The sequence below is a fragment of the Lampris incognitus genome, chromosome 5, assembly GCF_029633865.1.
Source record: "Lampris incognitus isolate fLamInc1 chromosome 5, fLamInc1.hap2, whole genome shotgun sequence".
NCBI classification, from domain to species: Eukaryota; Metazoa; Chordata; class Actinopteri; order Lampriformes; family Lampridae; genus Lampris; species Lampris incognitus.
In genome coordinates this window covers 36,615,178-36,635,278 of record NC_079215.1, presented here as the reverse complement: position 1 = coordinate 36,635,278, position 20,101 = coordinate 36,615,178, and the positions used below count along the sequence as shown (strand labels likewise).

Genomic DNA, 20,101 nt, shown 5'->3' with positions numbered 1-20,101 from the left:
TCTCTGAGCGAAACATAAACCCTTACTTTGATTGCAGCAGCTTTCATTTAAACATCTAGACTCTACAGTGACATCTGCTGGGGATGGCAGACACTCCAGTGACTGTGGATAATTCACTCCAAACTTTGTAAGGGTCCTTCAGTGCATTATTTAGTATCTATTCTGATGTTAAGTCAAGATGTGTACAATAGGACGATGCTTGATCAAAGAAACTGGCGAATACAAAATCACAACCTTGAGCTGAGTTTCCTCTCTGTTTTATTTCATTTTACATCTGACATAAACAAACACTGCAAACCTCAGCAAATACAAACAAAAGGAAAACACCCCCTCTCAGTTTCTTTTAGCATTAGTAATCACATAGCTTTGTAAGGTAGGTATCCGTAGGCCATGTAGATTCAGGGGTCTATCTTGGGAAGTCATCTTATCAAAGGCAAATAGACCTTCTTGTCCACCCCCCCTTTGTAAAGTGACATAGTAAATACTTTATCGTAATTGTTTCCTCGGCCCTTTATGTCTACAATGCCTTGTCAAACACATTAAAAAAAATTGAAGACACGTAAATTAATTCCTGCAAGTTTTATTATATCACAGTTAAGACATCTGAATGGCAATACCGGCTGAGCTTAACAACCAATTCACAACTGCAACCAAACACTACGCTTTTATATATCTGAATGTGATCGGATCAAAACCAACTCGATATGAAACAAGCAAGCAAGAGTAATTCATCCTGGTCAGAAAGTGTTGTTTGGCTGGTTTAGGCTGATACAATGGTAAAAGGCTACAGTGACTTCTAAACATAATGACATTGACAAATGTAAATTATTCTGCTGACGGTCAGTTCCCGCTGGGTAACTGTTGTCCAAGTGCTTTCCCATACACAGTGCTTGGAAATGCCAGTCTGCAACAATCAACCCAGAATAACAAGGTCCACCTAATAATGGGCCTAAAGACTCCACAAAAACGTCCCTGTTCAAATAAGCATGAGTATCATTAGGGTTTCAGATCATATTGGGAACAAGTTTGTGCTTAGATCAAAGTCGCTAAATTGTTCCTTTGATCAAAATTACTGTGAAATCTTTCTGCATGATTATTTCTGAGCATAAAATTATGTCCCATCAAGTCTTGCTTGTAACATGGCCTTTCAAATGAAGGAAATTAAATGTCAGTATTATCTGGTGGCCCTTTAAATGTCAGTCTCTTTCAAGCTATAACTCTCAGTCAGGTCAAAGATCTGATAACTGTTCTGCTCACAGTCATTGTAAATTCCCATGGAAACTGTATCGATCTCAGTCCGGCCCAACGCAGGTGTGGTGCCTTTCCCCGTCCCTCCTTTGATTTTATTTGACAGACTGTTCATCTTCTCTTTGAGCTGAAAGGAGGACTTCTGCAGGGGTGGGAACAGACTCCATCCTTTCAAGTTTAGAGAACGCCTTTTCCTCTTGCGGAAATAAGAATTGCCACAGGATTCATGTATGACGAAGTCTGGCCTGCAGTCCCCCCTATGTTCCATTGTTATGCCTTTGACAGCTGTCCGCCACCTCTGGTCATAGAAGCGGCGCAAGACCCTTCTTCGTCGCTGGCAGTGGCACCTAAGGAGGCGGGTGAATGCTCTCTGGAACTCCTTACTGGAACAGGGATAAATCATGGGGTTGATGCAACTGTTGAAGTAGCCCAGCCAGAAGACCACTTTGAATACAGTTTCAGATGGTTTTAGTGAAGGGAAGAGAGAACCTGGAAGGAAACAAAGTTATAATTAATTCAAAGTTTAGAAATGACCCAAACACTGGTTGCATGTTAAGGATCCATTATAAAAAGTGGATTTGAAGAGTTCACTAATATGTGTGTGTGTGTGTGTGTGTGTGTGTGTGTGTGTGTGTGTGTGTGTGTGTGTGTGTGTGTGTGTGTGTGTGTGTGTATATATATATATATATATATATATATATACACTCACCGGCCACTTTATTAGGCACACCCGTCCAACTGCTCGTTAACGCAAATTTCTAATCAGCCAATCACATGGCAGCAACTCAATGCATTTAGGCAGGTAGACATGGTCAAGACGATCTGCTGCAGTTCAAACCAAGCATCAGAATGGGGTCAGAAAGGTGATTTAAGTGACTTTGAATGTGGCATGGTTGTTGGTGCCAGACGGGCTGGTCTGAGTATTTCAGAAACTGTTGATCTACTGGGATTTTCACGCACAACCATCTCTAGGGTTTACAGAGAATGGTCCGAAAAAGACAAAATACCCAGTGAGCGGCAGTTCTGTGGACGAAAATGCCTTGTTGATGCCAGAGGTCAGAGGAGAATGGCCAGACTGGTTCGAGCTAATAGAAAGGCAACAGTAACTCAAATAACTACTCATTACAACTGAGGTATGTAGAAGAGCATCTCTGAACGCACAACACGTCGAACCTTGAGGCAGATGGGCTACAGCAGCATAAGACCACACCGGGTGCCACTCCTGTCAGCTAAGAACAGGAAACTGAGGCTACAATTTGCACAGGCTCACCAAAATTGGACAATAGAAGATTGGAAAAACGTTGCCTGGTCTGATGAGTCTCGATTTCTGCTGCGACATTCGGATGGTAGGGTCAGAATTTGGCGTCAACAACATGAAAGCATGGATCCATCCTGCCTTGTATCAACGGTTCAGGCTGGTGGGGGTGTTGTAATGGTGTGGGGGATATTTTCTTGGCACACTTTGGGCCCCTTAGTACCAATTGAGCATCGTGTCAACGCCACAGCCTACTTGAGTATTGTTGCTGACCATGTCCATCCCCTTATGACCACAGTGTTCCCATCTTCTGATGGCTACTTCCAGCAGGATAACGCGCCATGTCATAAAGCTCGAATCATCTCAGACTGGTTTCTTGAACATGACAATGAGTTCACTGTACTCAAATGGCCTCCACAGTCACCAGATCTCAATCCAATAGAGCACCTTTGGGATGTGGTGGACCGGGAGATTCGCATCATGGATGTGCAGCTGACAAATCTGCAGCAACTGCGTGATGCTATCATGTCAATATGGACCAAACTCTCTGAGGAATGTTTCCAGTACCTTGTTGAATCTATGCCACGAAGGATTAAAGCAGTTCTGAAGGCAAAAGGGGGTCCAACCCGGTACTAGCAAGGTGTACCTAATAAAGTGGCCAGTGAGTGTATATATACACTGCTCAAAAAAATAAAGGGAACACCTAAAAACACAATATAGACCTCGATGAATGAAATATCTCAGCTAAAATCTTTATTTATTAGACAGAGGAAGGTGTTTAGAGCAAAATAACCTAAGAATGATCAATGGAAATCAAAATCAATAGCCCATTAAGGTCTGGATTCAGAATCATACTCAAAATCAAAGTGGAAAATGAGAACATAGGCTGATCCAACTTCTGTGGAAATTCTTCAAGACAATTCAAAATGAGGCTCAGTAGTGTGTGTGGCCTCCACGTGCCTGTATGCACTCCCTACAACGTCTGGGCATGCTCCTGATGAGACGACGGATGGTCTCCTGAGGGATGTCCTCCCAGACCTGGATCAGGGCATCGGTCAACTCCTGGACAGTCTATGGTGCGACATCGCGTTGGCGGATGGTAAGAGACATGATGTCCCAGAGGTGCTTGATTGGATTCAGGTTTGGGGAACGTGCAGGCCAGTCCATAGCATCAATGCCCTCGACATACAGGAACTGCTGACACACTCTGGCCACATGAGGACGAGCATTGTCATGCATGAGCAGGAACCCAGGGCCCACTGCACCAGCATATGGTCTGACAGTGGGTCTGAGGATCTCATCCCGGTACCTAATGGCAGTCATGGTACCTCTGGCTAGCACGTAGAGGTCTGTGTGGCCCTCCAAGGATATGCCTCCCCAGACCATCACTGACCCACCGCCAAACCGGTCATGCTGGAGGATGTTGCAGGCAGCAGAACGTTCTCCACAGCGTCTCCAGACTCTCTCACGTCTGTCACATGTGTTCAGTGTGAACCTGCTCTCATCTGTGAAGAGCACAGGGCACCAATGGCGAATCTGCCAACCAAGATGTTCTCTGACAAAGGTCAATCGGGCTGCACGGTGTTGGGCTGTGAGCACAGGCCCCAATTGTGGACGTCGGGCCCTCATACCATCCTCATGCATTCTGTTTCTCACTGTTTGAGCAGAAACCTGCACATTAGTGGCCTGTTGAAGGTCGTTTTGTAGGGCTCCGGCAGTGCTCCTCCTCTTCCTCCTTGTACAAAGGACCAGATAGCGGTCCTGCTGCGGGGTTGTTGTCCTCCTGCGGCCCCCTCCACGTCTCCTGGTGTACTGGCCTGTCTCCTGGTACCTCCTCCATGCTCTGGACACTGTGCTGGGAGACACATCAAATCTTCTTGCCACAGCACGCATTGATGTGCCATCCTGGATGAGCTGCACTACCTGAGCAACTTCTGTCGGTTGCAGATACCGCCTCATGCCACCTCTAGTGGTGAGGGCACTAGCAAAATGAAAAACTAACCAAAGATCGGCCAGAAAAGATGAGGACAGGCAAATGGTCTGTGGCCACCACCTGCAAATCCATTCCTTTTATAGGGGTTGTCTTGCAAATTGTCTAATTTCCACCTGGTGGAAATTAGACAATTTACCAACAGGTGAAATTGATTCACAAATCAGTGTTGCTTCCTAACTGGACAGGTTGATATCTCAAAAGTGTGATTGACTTGGAGCTACATTGCATTGCTTATGTGTTCCCTTTATTTTTTTGAGCAGTGTATATATATAATATTAATATTGCACTTCTCATTTGTTGGGTACTTTTATCAACACAGTTGATGGTTTCTGGAACAAAACAAAACAAAAAACCCTATATATATAGACAAAAATATTGGGACACATAGCCATTACACCTACAGTAGATTTTATTGTATCCTATTCTAAACCCATAGGCATTAATATGGAGTTGGTCTCCCCTTTCCAGCTATAAGAGCGTCCACTCTTCTGGGAAGGCTTTCCACAAGATTTTGGAGTGTGTCTGTGGAAATGTTTGCCCATTCATCCAGAACAGCATTTGTGAGGTCAGACACGGATGTTGGACTAGAAGACCTGACTCGTAATCTCGTTCTAGTTCATCCCAAAGGTGTTCGATGGGGTTGAGGTCTGGGCACTGTGCGGGCCAGTCAAGTTCTTCCACACCAAACTCACCCAACCATGTCTTAATGGACCTTGCTTTATGCACTGGGCACAGCCATGCTGGAACAGAAAAGGGCCCTCCCCAAACTGTCCCCACAAAGTTGGAAGCATATAATTGTCCCAAATGTCTTGGTATGCTGAAGCATTAAGATTTCCCTTCACTGGAACGAAAGGGCCTAACCCAAGCCCTGAAAAACAACCCCATACCATTATACCTCCTCCACCAAACTTTACAGTTGGCACAATGCAGTCAGGCAGGTAACGTTCTCTGGCATCCGCCAAACCCAGACTCATCCATCAGACTGCCAGGCAGAGAAGCGTGATTCGTCACTTCACAGAACACGTTTCCACTGCTCCAGCGTCCAGTAGCAGCGTGTTTTACACCACTCCATCTGCCGCTTGGCATTTTGCTTGGTGATGTAAGGCTTGCATGTAGCTGCTCGGCCATGGAAACCCATTCCATGAAGCTCCCAGCGCACAGTTTTTGTGCTGATGTTAATGCCACAGGAAGTTTGGAATGCTGCAGTTATTGAGTCAACAGAGCGTTGGCAACTATTATGCACTATGAGCCTCAGCACTCGTTGACCCTGCTGTGTGACTTTACGTGGTCTGCCACTTCGTGGCTGAGTTGCTGTTGTTCCTAAACGCTTCCACTTTTCAATAATACCACTTACAGTTGACCATAGAATATCTAGCAGGGAAGACATTTCATGAACTGACTTATTGCAAAGGTGGCATCCTATGACAGTACCACACTTAAATTCCCTGGGCTCTTCAGAACGACCCATTCTTGCACAAATGTTTGTAAATGCAGACTGCATGGCTAGCTGCTTGATTTTATACACCTGTGCCAATGGATCTAAATGAAACACCTGAATTCAATGATTAAGAGGTGTGTCCCAGTACTTTTGTACATATAGTGTGTGTGTGTGTGTGTGTGTGTATGTGAGTGTGTGTGTGTATATGAATTATACCAAAATTATTATCAGAGATATATTATTCAATATCGCTACAATGTAAAAGATCCAACATATCATTTTAATAACTCTCGTTAACTTAAATTAAGTTACCTACTGTCCATCAAATACTATCATTTATTTAACGTTTTTGAGAATGATTATTTTCGATGTGTCATACTTTTTAGCTAACTTATTTCAGAATTATCTGTGAATAGAGTATCAAGGAGAGGTGCTGGTGTACATAAACTTAATGAATTTTGATGAAAGCTCCACTCCATTATGCATAAAGTGTCCCACCTTACCCCTGAACCCGGAGATTTACATAAGATGTGGGCCTTCATGTTAGTGTCACACATGCTGTACACGCCAGAGCACAAGAGTGCATGCAGGTATATTGTATTTCATGCCCACCATTTTCAATCATCGGCTTGTCAAATGACCACTACTAATTTATACACAGGGAATAAGCAACATTTTCCAATGCTATTAAATTCAATTAATGAACTAAGTATTTGTTTTTGTTATTTTTTTGTGGTTTTTCCCCCCCTTTTCTCCTCAACTGTATTTGGCCAATTACCCCACTCTTCCAAGCTGTCCCGGTCACTGCTCCACCCCCTCTGCAAGTCCGGGGAGGGTTGCAGACTACCACATGTCTCCGCTGATACATGTGGAGTCACCAGCCGCTTTTTTTCACCTGACAGTGAGGATTTTCGCCAGGGGGACATAGCACATGGGAAGATCATGCTATTCCCCCCAGTCCCGAACAGGGGCCCTGACTGACCAGAGGAGGCACTAGCGTAGCAACCAGGACACATACCCACATATGGCTTCCCACCAGCAGACACGGCCAATTGTGTCTATAGGGACGCCCGGCAAAGCCGGAGGTAACGCGAGGATTGAGGATTTGAACCGGCAATCCCCATGTTGGTAGGCAATGGAATAGACCACTATGCCACCCGGATGCCCTGACCAAGTATTTGTATGCTTCCGGAATCTATGAGCCCACTGTGCTTAGATTTTCTTTTTCAACTTGAGTCAGTGCTGCAATGACCGTCTCTAGAAACCTGTGAATTTGGATGTTTCTTAAAACCAAGCAGAGGTGACATAATCTGCATCTGTTCATTTAACAAAATTATCCTAGTCTGTATCAGGATATGGCCTAAACCGTAACTATTTTCTAAGGATGTCTTATCCTAACTGGACTTAGAGTAACTGTTAAATACCTCCTACAAATTAATTGTATTGCAAAAGAAATTGGCAAAAGTGTCAAATTGACATTTTAGTGAAGATTTGTAGACTTAGACTGCTTTTATTGTCATTTCCGCATATGCATATCTCATACTGATGCGGAACGAGACTGTGTTTCACATGGACCACAGTACCACATAAAAACAGTTAATGTGCAATACATATTAAAAATAAAAAAGTACATTAAAAACAAAAAGTACTTTACAAACCTGAACATCACAAGCACAGCTGACACAGACAGTGAGTTTCTGGCAGTGATAGCTACGCAGGTAGGTGTGTTGTATTGAGTGACAGGGCAGTTTATTGTGCAGATGGGAGAAGGTCAAAAAGGTCATTGTGTGGAAATTCTGAGTATCAGGCTGTTGAGGAGCCTCACAGCCTGAGGAGTGTTGCATAGTCTGGTGGAGGCAGCACGGATGCTCCCGTACCTCCTGCCAGAGAAGACGAGGGTGAAGGGGTTGTGAGAAGGGTGGGCAGGGTCCTTCACGATGCTGGAACATGGGTATATAAACAGATTTAAGTGATTTTATTTTTTTTTATATTCTTTCCCGATATATGTTTTGTTTGTCCAATATGATCATCTTGAATTATTATTATCTGAGTTGTAAATGAGTTCTCACCTACCAAAAATAATCAGACTAATGCAACTTGTCCTCTGGCACTTGTACAAATATTTTAAATCACACAGAATAATCTGCTTGGCTGCTTGGTGAGAAAATGTACGTGTTGTGTAGTTTGAAGGGGGACGAGGGACTCGCATGTAAAATGCTCACATGTAATGAGCATTTTAGAATAAGTTAAAAAAGGAAAAAAGTAATTTAAAAAAATCTTATACATAGATAGCCTGTGTGTGTGTGTGTGTGAGAGAGAGTGTGTGATGAATATGAATACTTGTTAGAGAAAGAAAAAACTGCATTTATGTATGATTAGATGTAAATGTGTTAACGACACCAGCAAGTGCTAATTGGCTGTCCACTTAAGACCCAGTGGTTTATATGTTTCACATTAATCAGGATACAAGCCTAACAAAAAACTCTTTACTTGTTCTAAATCCATTTATAAGAGGTCAAAATGAAGCCATAGTCTCAATGCAATACTTTCTATGAAAAGTAGTTGGGAAAACGTCAGGGGAGAAGCTACAGTCAGCATGCCAACCATGTTGGTCTTTATTTTACAAGGTACTTCAGTTTAAAAATCATTCAGTGTGTCAACGTCACCCTTAAAATTTAATTTTTCGACATTCAAATGCAATGCAATAAGCTGTGGAACAAGCTTTAAACTTACATAAAACTCAAAAGCATCAAAAACAAGAGAAAAGGATAAGAAAGTTCATTAATCATTTTCTAAACCTGCTTGATCATGGAGCCCAACTCAGATGACGCTGGCACACTTGTGGAAAATGTTGAGTCTCCAATTCACCAAACACATACGAGTTTGGACTGTCGAAGTTAAACCAGACAGATGGATATAGTCACTCAGGCTGGATTTAAAGTTAAACACCGATGTGTCTCTGAGCATTTGTTACACACTGACTCTGATGTGCATGTACGTGTTTGCATACATAGTTGAACATAGCTCTCGCATGTGCCCAAGAGATGTTTTCAATTCAGTCCACTGGCACCACCATTACTGCTGGCTTTCTAGTCTGCCAGGCAGTTCATAACATTTTCTTGTTGTGTCCAGCCATCTAATCGGAGTGCTTTCAGACCTGAAACAACAGGTGAATATAATGAACAACCTGGCAGAACAAAAAAAAAACAGTGACTAAAAAATACAAATTAATAAATTAAGAATATAAAAAACAAACACTGGTGATACCAAGGGCTGAATTGAAAACCACTGTCGAACAGGGCAGTGTGTATTCACAAAACCAAATTACACATGACTAGCTGAAGGAATCTGGAAATAGAAACAAGGAAAATGAACAAAACAAAGCAGGGAAACCCTTGTTAAGCATCTATTTATTTATTTGTGTATTTATTTATTTTTGCTTCGTTCCATGTTATGTCTGTGTGTATATTGAGTCCTTTGTCTGGTCCAACAATCAGCACTGGACCGGATACGGTCGAGGCGTTGTTGAAATTTTGGGCTTGGCCACATCTGTGACATGCAAGCCTTTGGGAGCCAAGGTGACCAAAAAAACCTAGTCAAATTAACCCTTCTCTTGTTTTTATGAACTGACACAGAAGCATGACCTGGCTGTCAGATACCATTCACGCCTAGAAACAATTTGGAGTCTCCATTTTACCTGCTATGCATGTCATTGAATTGTAAGAGGAAAGCCAGAGCACCCAGAGGACGCCCATACAAACTTTGGGAAGCCTGCCACCTTCACACACAAGGCTGATATGGAAAACCCGAGTCCCTCATACCATAAGGCAGCAGAGTAATCCACAGAATATACATGAAATAAACAAAGGAAGTTAAGTAGATTAAAATCGATGTTCAGCACTAGTCTGGCCTACTATAATCAAGGTCTTCATTAGTTTTTTTTGGCAGAGATCAGATTTGTAATGTCCTACAAGTTTTAGATTCCTTGTTTGTGGCTGAATTGGCCTTTCTCAGATGAAAGCCAATTCCTTTTGATCTCAACTGATTACATGATTATGCACGGCTAACCCCTCTAGGGTCAGTGGATAAGGGGCTAATTAGAGAAAACTGCCCTTTCTAAAGACCCCCCATCTAGTGTGTGATGACACCATCACACCTGATGCTATTTCTGGCCATACAGGAAACCAGGACCCATGAGATGTGGACAAACAATGTTGTTTTATCCCACTTTATTGAAGCTATGATACTGTCAATAATCTATTCAACAACTTGGTTTTAGGAGTTCTTGTGAATAAACCAGTTTTCCATACATGGTACGTACATCTCAGAAGACTTACTCTTGCATACAGTTACATATAGGATGTGAAGTAGTAATTATCACAATCCTGTGTGTGTGTGTGTGTGTGTGTGTGTGTGTGTGTGTGTATGTATATGTATGTATGTACGTGTATATATATATATATATATCACATTTCATAAAGCTCGCTACAACTAAACAAGCCCTCTCTTCATCAAAAAAAAATGTTCACACTGAAATATTTGCGACGATAGATTTTCGTTTCTTCCAAGCATATTGGCATATGATTTAAGAAAAATCTAAATTGTGTGTCTGACATTCTTGTGTAAGAAGTCGTGTTGTTGTGAAGCGTCTAGTGTGTTGGTGTAGTGCTCTGTGTCTGTCACGTCTCACTCTCAGCCTTCACTGCTGGCTAGCAGAAATACAAACAGGAGAGCCGAGCGCGTAACTCTCTCCCTGCCAGTACATAGCCTCCTCAACACCAAGCCCTATGTAGTGTCTCCTCATAGCGACACACGGTAACTGGGTACACCTTGGACCCTGGCTGAACTACAAGGGATTCGGAGGAGGTCTGGCCCCTAGACGTGCGGTATGCAGGCCCACCAGTGTGTGGATATTCCCTGATGCCCACGAACCAGCCCCCAGCTATGGGTTAAATAGTGTCACTGCCTAGTGGATACCTCGGGAGAGGAATAGGCTACGGCAGTAAACCCTTACAGAAAATCAATGTCCACAGTGCTGTTGTTTTTTGTTTTTCTTGCCCTTTTGTAAGTCAGAGAGTAACGCTGGCCTTGTGTGTGGCTGCCACTTCTCCCTCTCGTAGCCCCCCTTCCCATCCACCCCTGCATTTTCTATGTTTATCCGTTGTCTTGTTTCACTCCATTTATTGTAAAGTGACTTTGAGTGTTAGGAAAGCGCTACATAAGTTTTATTTATTATTAGTATAAAGCAAAAACGAACACTTCCCTGACTCTTTTTTTAATTGTGGCCTTTGTAACTAGTGTGTTGATATAAAAATTGGAAACGGAAAATTAAGATAGAAAGTAGAAAACTGTTTGGTGAAAAGTTTCTAACAGTTGTCTTGTTCTGAAGTGAGAATACTGACGTATGCATTAAAACATCTCCTGAGAAAATTGTTTTTTTTTTTTAAATTATTTCTATTTCTCTCTCTTGCCTCCCAGATGTGGTATGAAGCCCCTAAAATAACTGACATTGTTTTGTGTTCCCTTGCAAAATGGAATATTCTTACTGCCATGAAAATCCCCTTGAGTGGAACATGCATTTGAGCTGTCTTTGTTTTATAGCCACTCGTGCTTAGCATATATACTTGATATCCATGTGTTTGAGACCAACTCTGACGTAAAATTCAAACAATCCTTCAAATTGTGTCTGTCTGCATTTCATTCAAAGGGATGTTAGCTTAAGAGACAGTTACACAACTGAGATGAGACATTTCAGCTGCAACAAAAAGGTTTAAAACTCAACGTGTGATAATAAGGAAACCATTTAATGAACGCATCAAATGATTTTCACTGGTGCGTCATCCTTGCCAAAAGAGGCACCATCATTTTATCTCATTGAATCTGCTCATAATGGGTTAGGATTTCTCATAATGGGTTCGGATTTGTCAAGCCACCAATATTCTCTATTGATCCATTTGAATGGCTACTGTCGTGCATCTTCCCAGTATCAGTGTTTGTTATTTGAGGCTTTTCTGAGATTTTAGAACATTATATGGCATTTGACAAAGGGTTGGATGCTCAGTCAGTGTACACATGTTCAGTGTTGAAGACACAGACGTACCTTGGTGCTTTGATAATGTAGTGGCTGATGAGTTAAAAGCCGGGACTCATCCGACCTCTTAGACAAAGTTTCATGAAAGCTCCTTTACATGCACAAAGAGGCCTCCTGCCAATCAACTGTTACAGAGCTTAGGGAATCATCTCCTTTGTGTGCGATGCTCCAAATAAAGGTCATGAAATTGATGTTTTGTGATTTTAAATCCCGACAGCAGCTTAATGCTTAAAATGCCTCTGCAACCATTCAGTGAGCACAGACATGTCACATAAATAACATACAAGTCATATATTAGCTTCAAAAAAGGCCATGAGATGTCAAGCCCCCTTGCTCATAGTTGTTACTGTCATCTAGATCAGCGTTTCCCAACCCAGTCCTCAAGGAACCCCTATCCTGCAGATTTTCATTGTAACCCTGCATAGGTAGCCCTGCTTGTACTTACTCAGCCAATCATCTCAAAGCACTTACTTATGCAAGTTCTGCAACATCTGACATAATTCACTGCTGATTGGTTGAATAACTACAAACAGGTACCTATTCAGGGTTGCAAAGAAAATCTGCAGGATAGGTGTTCCTTTAGGACTGGGTTGGGAAACACTGATCAAGATAGTATACTGTATGTGGATATCAATACTGAACTGGCTATCTATTTTACACATGTTTACACTGCCATTCGAATGGTAGTGTAAATTAATTAAATTAAATTAAGTGTACTACAATTAAAAATATGAAAACAAACTAAACTGGATTTCAAACCACACAAATAAAAAAAGTAATTGAACTGAATATGCATAAAATACCCCTGCTAATATTATTCCATTACAGCATCACCAGTTGAACATGGCAGGGGTGGAGATGAGCCAGTTGAAACTACAACAGGAAATATTTTCAGTGTTTTCAGAGAATGCTGTTCTCAACCTTCTTAATAGTTCTGTTAATCCTTTAGATAAACCATGTTTATATTGCCTGCAAGTCACTGTCTCATGCCATTAAACCTCAACAATATAGTTAAAGGGGAACTTGATTACTCTCTACCAATTAAAATATATAACGAAATTATAAATGTAAAATTTTATTACAGCAGCAACAACACCAGGGGAACATACTGATTAGACAATTTTTGAACTACAGAAAAGCCATTTCCAATTATATGTGTAATTGGGCTTGATCATTTACCGTCACTGTTAGAGAAAAATCTTGTCAGTGGAGTTTTATTTTTGTTTTTTTTGTTACAAGGTCATCACAGGAAGAAAGAGGTAAAAAACAACAGGTCTGATCATGTATGTCTTTGTCTTCTTAAGAGCAAATGATATAATTCATAAATGATATTAGTCCATATGGCATCAACATCAGCCCATCTGACTGGCAATAACCTGGGAATTTGTCCTATAGTACAATGCACCTGAAGATATGGACCAACAGTCCTGCTAATTGCAATCAATCATGACTACATGCTTCCTATCATGAATGTGTTTTATGATAGGAAGAACACAACCTTGTAGTCTACATAGGTGCAGGGTCTCTTTCTCACACTCACTTAGCAAGGCAGATTGTTGATAAAACAGGGCTTAATCTGGTCGAAAGACGGTGTATCTGGCCTCCCCTGCATCCGTTACAATGGCACCGATATACAGTTTGAATCAGATGGATTTTAGAGCGATCCAAATAGAGGTCCAGTTGAGTTTTGAATTGTGTGGGAAAAAACCTGGCAGAACATTCTCTGAATATTACAGGATGCTAACAATTTATCTGGAATGTCCATTATGATGCTAGATTGATTACTTGAAAATATAACTCTTTCTGACTGAATCCCGTGGTATTTTTCCATTGTACATGTAAAGGGCCTTCAGTAGTGTAGCAGACTGTTTTATCCTACAGTTATGAGAGAACATTGGGAGTATCTAAAACCCATTGGACCAGTCACACTATACAAATGAAACACAGGGTCTGTGAAATGGCCTGACACTCATCATGCCAGTTAAAGCTGCCTTGCTCTCTCAAGAATGTGTGCAAAATTCTTGGAGATAGTATCAGGCGTAGTTGCCTTAGCGAATTATTTCCTTTGGCAGAGTTCCTCTTCAACCCTTTTGTTTGCCACTAGGATGGTATCCACCACGGTCCTGATAATAGGCAAATAGCCCCAATTTCTCTTGTTGCAGTTTCGCAACACAGTTGGAGTTGCTATATACTTAAGGACGTTCAGAGGAATCCGCCCTTGCTCAGTCACAACCAACTAGGTTTCAGAATGCTTCCAAATACCTTTGGAGAGAAAAGCATCAAATAAGTACTTACTATGCAGGAGACGTAAAAACCTCTTCCCAAGGAAGCCAAGGTTTTAATCTCCCAAACTACAAGAGATTTTTCATGCCGATACACAAATGCACACATAATGGTCATTTAAAGAGAGTCAGAGTGAGACTAGCCAAGAGCTGCAGCTTCTCCACCCCACATTTCACATCTTCCCTCTGGATCATTAGTTATATTGTGATATGATTTAAAGGGGAGCTATGAAATGAGGGCTGAGCTGAGCAGGTTTCGGAGAAAGTGACAGGGTGTTGGTCTCTGTAGCATGTTTATGTCCTACCAGGAGGCTTCCTTTATGCGTCCACATTAGCCCGGCACACTGTGACCAGAGGTGTGTGTGCTGTGTGAAGGTATCCACACTGAGCTCTGGTGTTAAGAGTTTACGCGCTTGGGAAAACATTCGGCTCATGTATCTCTCCACAGCCAATGCCAGTTATAAGCAACTGGGTCGTGAACTGCTAATGCTCTATACATTTCAGAACTGGCATAATTCATTTACACTATGAGTAATGGACACGATTATATTGAAAAGTTTTGAAGTCAGATTAAAAAAAAAATTTGGGCGTCCGGGTAGTGTAGCGGTCTATTCCGTTGCCTACCAACATGGGGATCGCTGATTCGAATCCCCGCGTTATCTCTGGCTTGGTCGGGCGTCCCTACAGACACAATTGGCCGTGTCTGTGGGTGGGAAGCCGGATGTGGGTATGTGTCCTGGCCACTGCACTAGCGCCTCCTCTGGTCGGCCGGGGCGCCTGTCCAGGGGGGCTATGTCCCCCTGGTGAAACTCTTAACTGTCAGGGGAAAAGAAGCAGCTGGCGACTCCACATGTATCGGAGTAGGCATGTCTGCAGCCCTCCCCGGATCGACAGAGGGGGTGGAGCAGCGATCGGGGTGGCTCGGAAGAATTGGGTAATTGGCCAGATACAATTGGGGAGAAAAAGGGGGAAAATTCCACAAAGAAAAAAAAAAAAAGTTAAATTGTCTTGTTTAATCCCCACCTCCACATTATGAGAGTTTGGGACTGTCATGTTACCATATCAAAAATGAACTTTTCCTTTTCATGCTCAGATCAGCTAAAATACCCTTCATCTCCATCTGGGGTGAGCTGTGGGGTATGACCTGTTCGGCCTGACATTATCTTCCAAAAAATTTGAACTCACAGTGAGACTGAAAGGGCGGGGACTGAAGTCTGATGAAATACTGTCCATTTTGTTCGAAATGACTTTTAAAAGCCATAAAATGAATTATACATGAGATAAAAATGTATGACTCCTTATCCCCCACTGCTCCTTCATTTCTCTCTTAGTACGCCTTTGCACATGCTCACGCATGTGTCTGTAGATGTGTGCATGTCTGTCTGTGTGCGTTTACTCCAAGTAAAACTACACAAAGTAATTTATGCAAAGCCATAATGACTCTAAAAGGCTGGCCTGCCATCACCGAAATGAGCTTTCTTACATAATCAGAAAACATCTGTCTCCTTTTCGATGTCTATAGCTCCACCTGCCACCGCCCTGGGTGTTGTGTTCACTTGCTTTGCTTTTTCCTTGTCCGTAACAAAACCATATGCATGTGCTCCTTTCAATCCAAATGAGGACTTCCAGGCCACAGTGCGTGCGTGCTGCTGATGTACATGTTGTTTCCATGCGGCTGTGTCGCCAGTTTTCTTTCGTGCAGCATGAATCTTATTCTTCTAAATTGGATTAGATTGTATGGAGACTGTAGTGGAAGGCGCTACAGGCTTTTGGTGTATTTATTACTGAGAAGCAACAATGAAACCATTGGGACCGATTTTTTTATATATATATATATATATATATAACCAAAAGTTTAAACCTGTACATATGGGATAATACCTTATTTCTATATTAGCTGTTGTGTTTGACTGTCCTTGTCTAGTTTCTGATGAGTTGGTAACATAGACACTCAACAGGTTACTATATATGATATATTATAAATATTATAAGGTATATTATTGGGTGGCTGGATGCAGCTGCCTTTATACTCTGGCATCAGCAAGAGTACATCAATATGTCTGGGCTCCATGTAGTACCTATAGTGTGAGTTTAAGTCGGTGACGCAAATCCGTCAAATATTGACGATAGAGCCTCATATTGTTAGATTCCACTTTCTCAAAATCTTAAGACAATTTTAATGAAAATATTTTGGATTGATTCAATAATTCAAGACCTTGTCCATAACAGTGGTTGTCTATCCGGTCCTCCCGTCATTCCAGGTGGTTAACTTACCTTGACTGGAGACTGAAATGACTGGAGCAACAGGTGACCATATAATTAACTACCTGGACAATTACAAAATCAACTGGTGGTAAAGGAAGTGTGAGTACTAGATTGAGAACCGCTGCATTAAAACAAACCCAAATAATCTTACTGGGTAACACTTCATAACTAAACAAATGAAGCATTAGTTAACTGAATCCAGCATTTGTAAAGCATTTGTAAAGCAGACGATGCACCAATGGTTAGTGTGTGTTGATAAATGTATTATAAATACTTATCAATACTGCAATTCATGATTAACTCATGTACAAATGTACGTCTAAATAGTTTGTCAATCGTGCAATTACACTTTCTAAAGGATCCTTTGGACTTTTGCCAGTGTCAACTGCTGGCCTTTCCATTTCATTTGTAAGGCACAGATCGTCCTCACTTTAGATGAGCTTATACAAAATACTTAACTAACAGCTAGTAACTACCTGAATTAATCATGAATTGCAATATTAATAAGTATTTATAAAACATCTATTAACACACTAACCATTGGTGCATATCTTGCTTTACAAATGATGAATTCAGTAGTTACTAATAATTAACGAATGCTTCAAAGGGTTAACTCCTACTGTCATTTGAAATTAATAGTTTTAACGGGGACGACAGCACATTATTTGAAAAATTACACATTTTACGAACGCGCGCACACGCACACGCACACACACACACACACACACACACACACACACACACACACACACACACACAGAAGTAAAGTGACATACCCAGTGGCAAAAAGAAGAAAAACGGTAGCCAGCACACGATGAACATCCCCACAACAATGGCCAGGGTCTTGGCAGCCTTCTTCTCTCTGGAGAACTTCATCAGGCGCACCGACAGCGAACTTCTGAACGGGTGGTGTTTTCCGCTCTTGGACGCGGTGGCGCCCACATTCCCCAGCACACTCCGGCAGTGAATCCGCAGGACCACCTCGATTGACTGGTTCCTCTCCCGCTTGACCCCCGCTTCCAAGCTCTTGGTAGTCCTCCGGGCCACCACATACACCCTGAAATACATGACCAGGATGACCATGAGCGGGAGGTAGAAGGAAAACAGGGAGGAAAAAAGAGCGTAGCCGGGCTCCTCCGTGATCCTGCAAATACTGTCGTCCACAGGCGGCGGCTCCTTCCAGCCCAGCAGCGGTCCGATGGAAATGACCATGGACGAGACCCACACGACCACCAGGATAACTCCCGCTTTCCTCTCCGTCATGATGGTGGGGTATTTCAGACAGTGTTTCACGCCGATGTACCGATCTATGGAGATGATGCAGAGGCTGAGGATGGACGCGGTGCAACACAGCACATCCACCGCTGCCCAGATGTTGCAGAACACCCGTCCAAACACCCAGCAGCCCAGCACCTCCAGAGACGCGGAGAACGGCAGCACGATGATGCTCAGCAGCAAATCCGCCATGGCCAAGTTGACGATGAAGAAGTTTGTCACGGTCTGCAAGTGCTTGTTGCACAGCACCGACAGGATGACCAAGATGTTGCCCGCGATTGCCACCAAAATGAAGACGGAGAGAGATATCCCCATCGCCACTACCTGCGAGTCCAGCGCGACGTTCACGCAGGTCGAGTTGCTGCCGTTGGAAAAGGTTTGTTCGGAGAGAGAGAGGTTGAAAGGTTCGTCCAAGTAGATTCTGCCGTTGCTTTCGTTCATTAAGTTAGAAAATGTCATTTTGAAACTCCATAAAGACAACTTTAAAGTTTGTTTCCAAACGAAAACAACGTGTTGGACGCAGTGTTGTCAGTCTCACCGCGTCCCCGTTCCAGGTGGCTGCGACGGGTTGCAGGCAAACAGCAGTCCGTTACACTTCGGTTAGTTCCCAACATTTCAAATAGTGGCAAAGCACAATATTACAAATTAACAAAATGCACGCTCGACTTGAACCACAAATGAACTTAACAAGGCTGCTTCAGAAAACAATAGTTGATTTCGAAAAAAAATGTTGGGGGGGAGACGGCGATAGCAAAGTTACTCCTCAGTTGAATAATAATAATAATAATAATAATAATAAAAGTAAATTATCTCTATTGCAATGACAGAAAGAAAGGCGATGGTGCTCCATTAGTGGCATCTCCTTGTTGGAAGTCTGGATCCGGACACACTCACAGCTGGTAGGTACATCAAAGTGTGAAGCCGGCTCCTCCCCGACATGTCTCATGTGTGGGCGTCACGTACTCAGTCTCCACCAGAGGGAGGTACTGGTTCACCTCTGACGGCATAGTGTGACGTTATGCTATGGACTCGGGTGGCAGGATGCAGGCATTTCATCACATTTGGCTCAATATATACGACATCCATCAAATGTTAGTGATAGTAAAAAAAAAAATACATATATATATATATATACACTCACTGGCCACTTTATTAGGTACACCTTGCTAGTACCGGGTTGGACCCCCTTTTGCCTTCAGAACTGCCTTAATCCTTCGTGGCATAGATTCAACAAGGTACTGGAAACATTCCTCAGAGAGTTTGGTCCATACGGACATGATAGCATCACGCAGTTGCTGCAGATTTGTCAGCTGCACATCCATGATGCGAATCTCCCGGTCCACCACATCCCCAAGGTGCTCTATTGGATTGAGATCTGGTGACTGTGGAGGCCATTTGAGTACAGTGAACTCATTGTCATGTTCAAGAAACCAGTCTGAGATGATTCGAGCTTTATGACATGGCGCGTTATCCTGCTGGAAGTAGCCATCAGAAGATGGGAACACTGTGGTCATAAAGGGATGGACATGGTCAGCAACAATACTCAGGTAGGCTGTGGCGTTGACACGATGCTCAATTGGTACTAAGGGGCCCAAAGTGTGCCAAGAAAATATCCCCCACACCATTACACCACCATCACCAGCCTGAACCGTTGATACAAGGCAGGATGGATCCATGCTTTCATGTTGTCGACGCCAAATTCTGACCCTACCATCCGAATGTCGCAGCAGAAATCGAGACTCATCAGACCAGGCAACGTTTTTCCAATCTTCTATTGTCCAATTTTGGTGAGCCTGTGCGAACTGTAGCCTCAGTTTCCTGTTCTTAGCTGACAGGAGTGGCACCCGGTGTGGTCTTCTGCTGCTGTAGCCCATCTGCCTCAAGGTTCGACGTGTTGTGCGTTCAGAGATGCTCTTCTGCATACCTCGGTTGTAATGAGTGGTTATTTGAGTTACTGTTGCCTTTCTCTCAGCTCGAACCAGTCTGGCCATTCTCCTCTGACCTCTGGCATCAACAAGGCATTTTCGCCCACAGAACTGCCGCTCACTGGATATTTTGTCTTTTTCGGACCATTCTCTGTAAACCCTAGAGATGGTTGTGCGTGAAAATCCCAGTAGATCAGCAGTTTCTGAAATACTCGGACCAGCCCGTCTGGCACCAACAACCATGCCACGTTCAAAGTCACTTAAATCACCTTTCTTCCCCATTCTGATGCTCGGTTTGAACTGCAGCAGATCGTCTTGACCATGTCTAC

At 42.8% G+C, this 20,101-nt stretch overlaps 1 protein-coding gene across 1 annotated transcript; it reads right to left on the bottom strand.

The window, feature by feature from the left end:
• Nucleotides 1–257: 257 nt before the first annotated feature.
• adra1d (adrenoceptor alpha 1D) lies at nucleotides 258–18,342 on the bottom strand. Its single transcript, XM_056280405.1, has 2 exons — nucleotides 17,349–18,342; nucleotides 258–1,737 (listed from the first exon to the last, which is right to left on the bottom strand). Exons 1-2 carry the CDS (start codon nucleotides 18,304–18,306, stop codon nucleotides 1,190–1,192), a joined length of 1,506 nt encoding a protein of 501 aa, XP_056136380.1. The 5' UTR covers nucleotides 18,307–18,342; the 3' UTR covers nucleotides 258–1,189.
• Nucleotides 18,343–20,101: the final 1,759 nt, after the last annotated feature.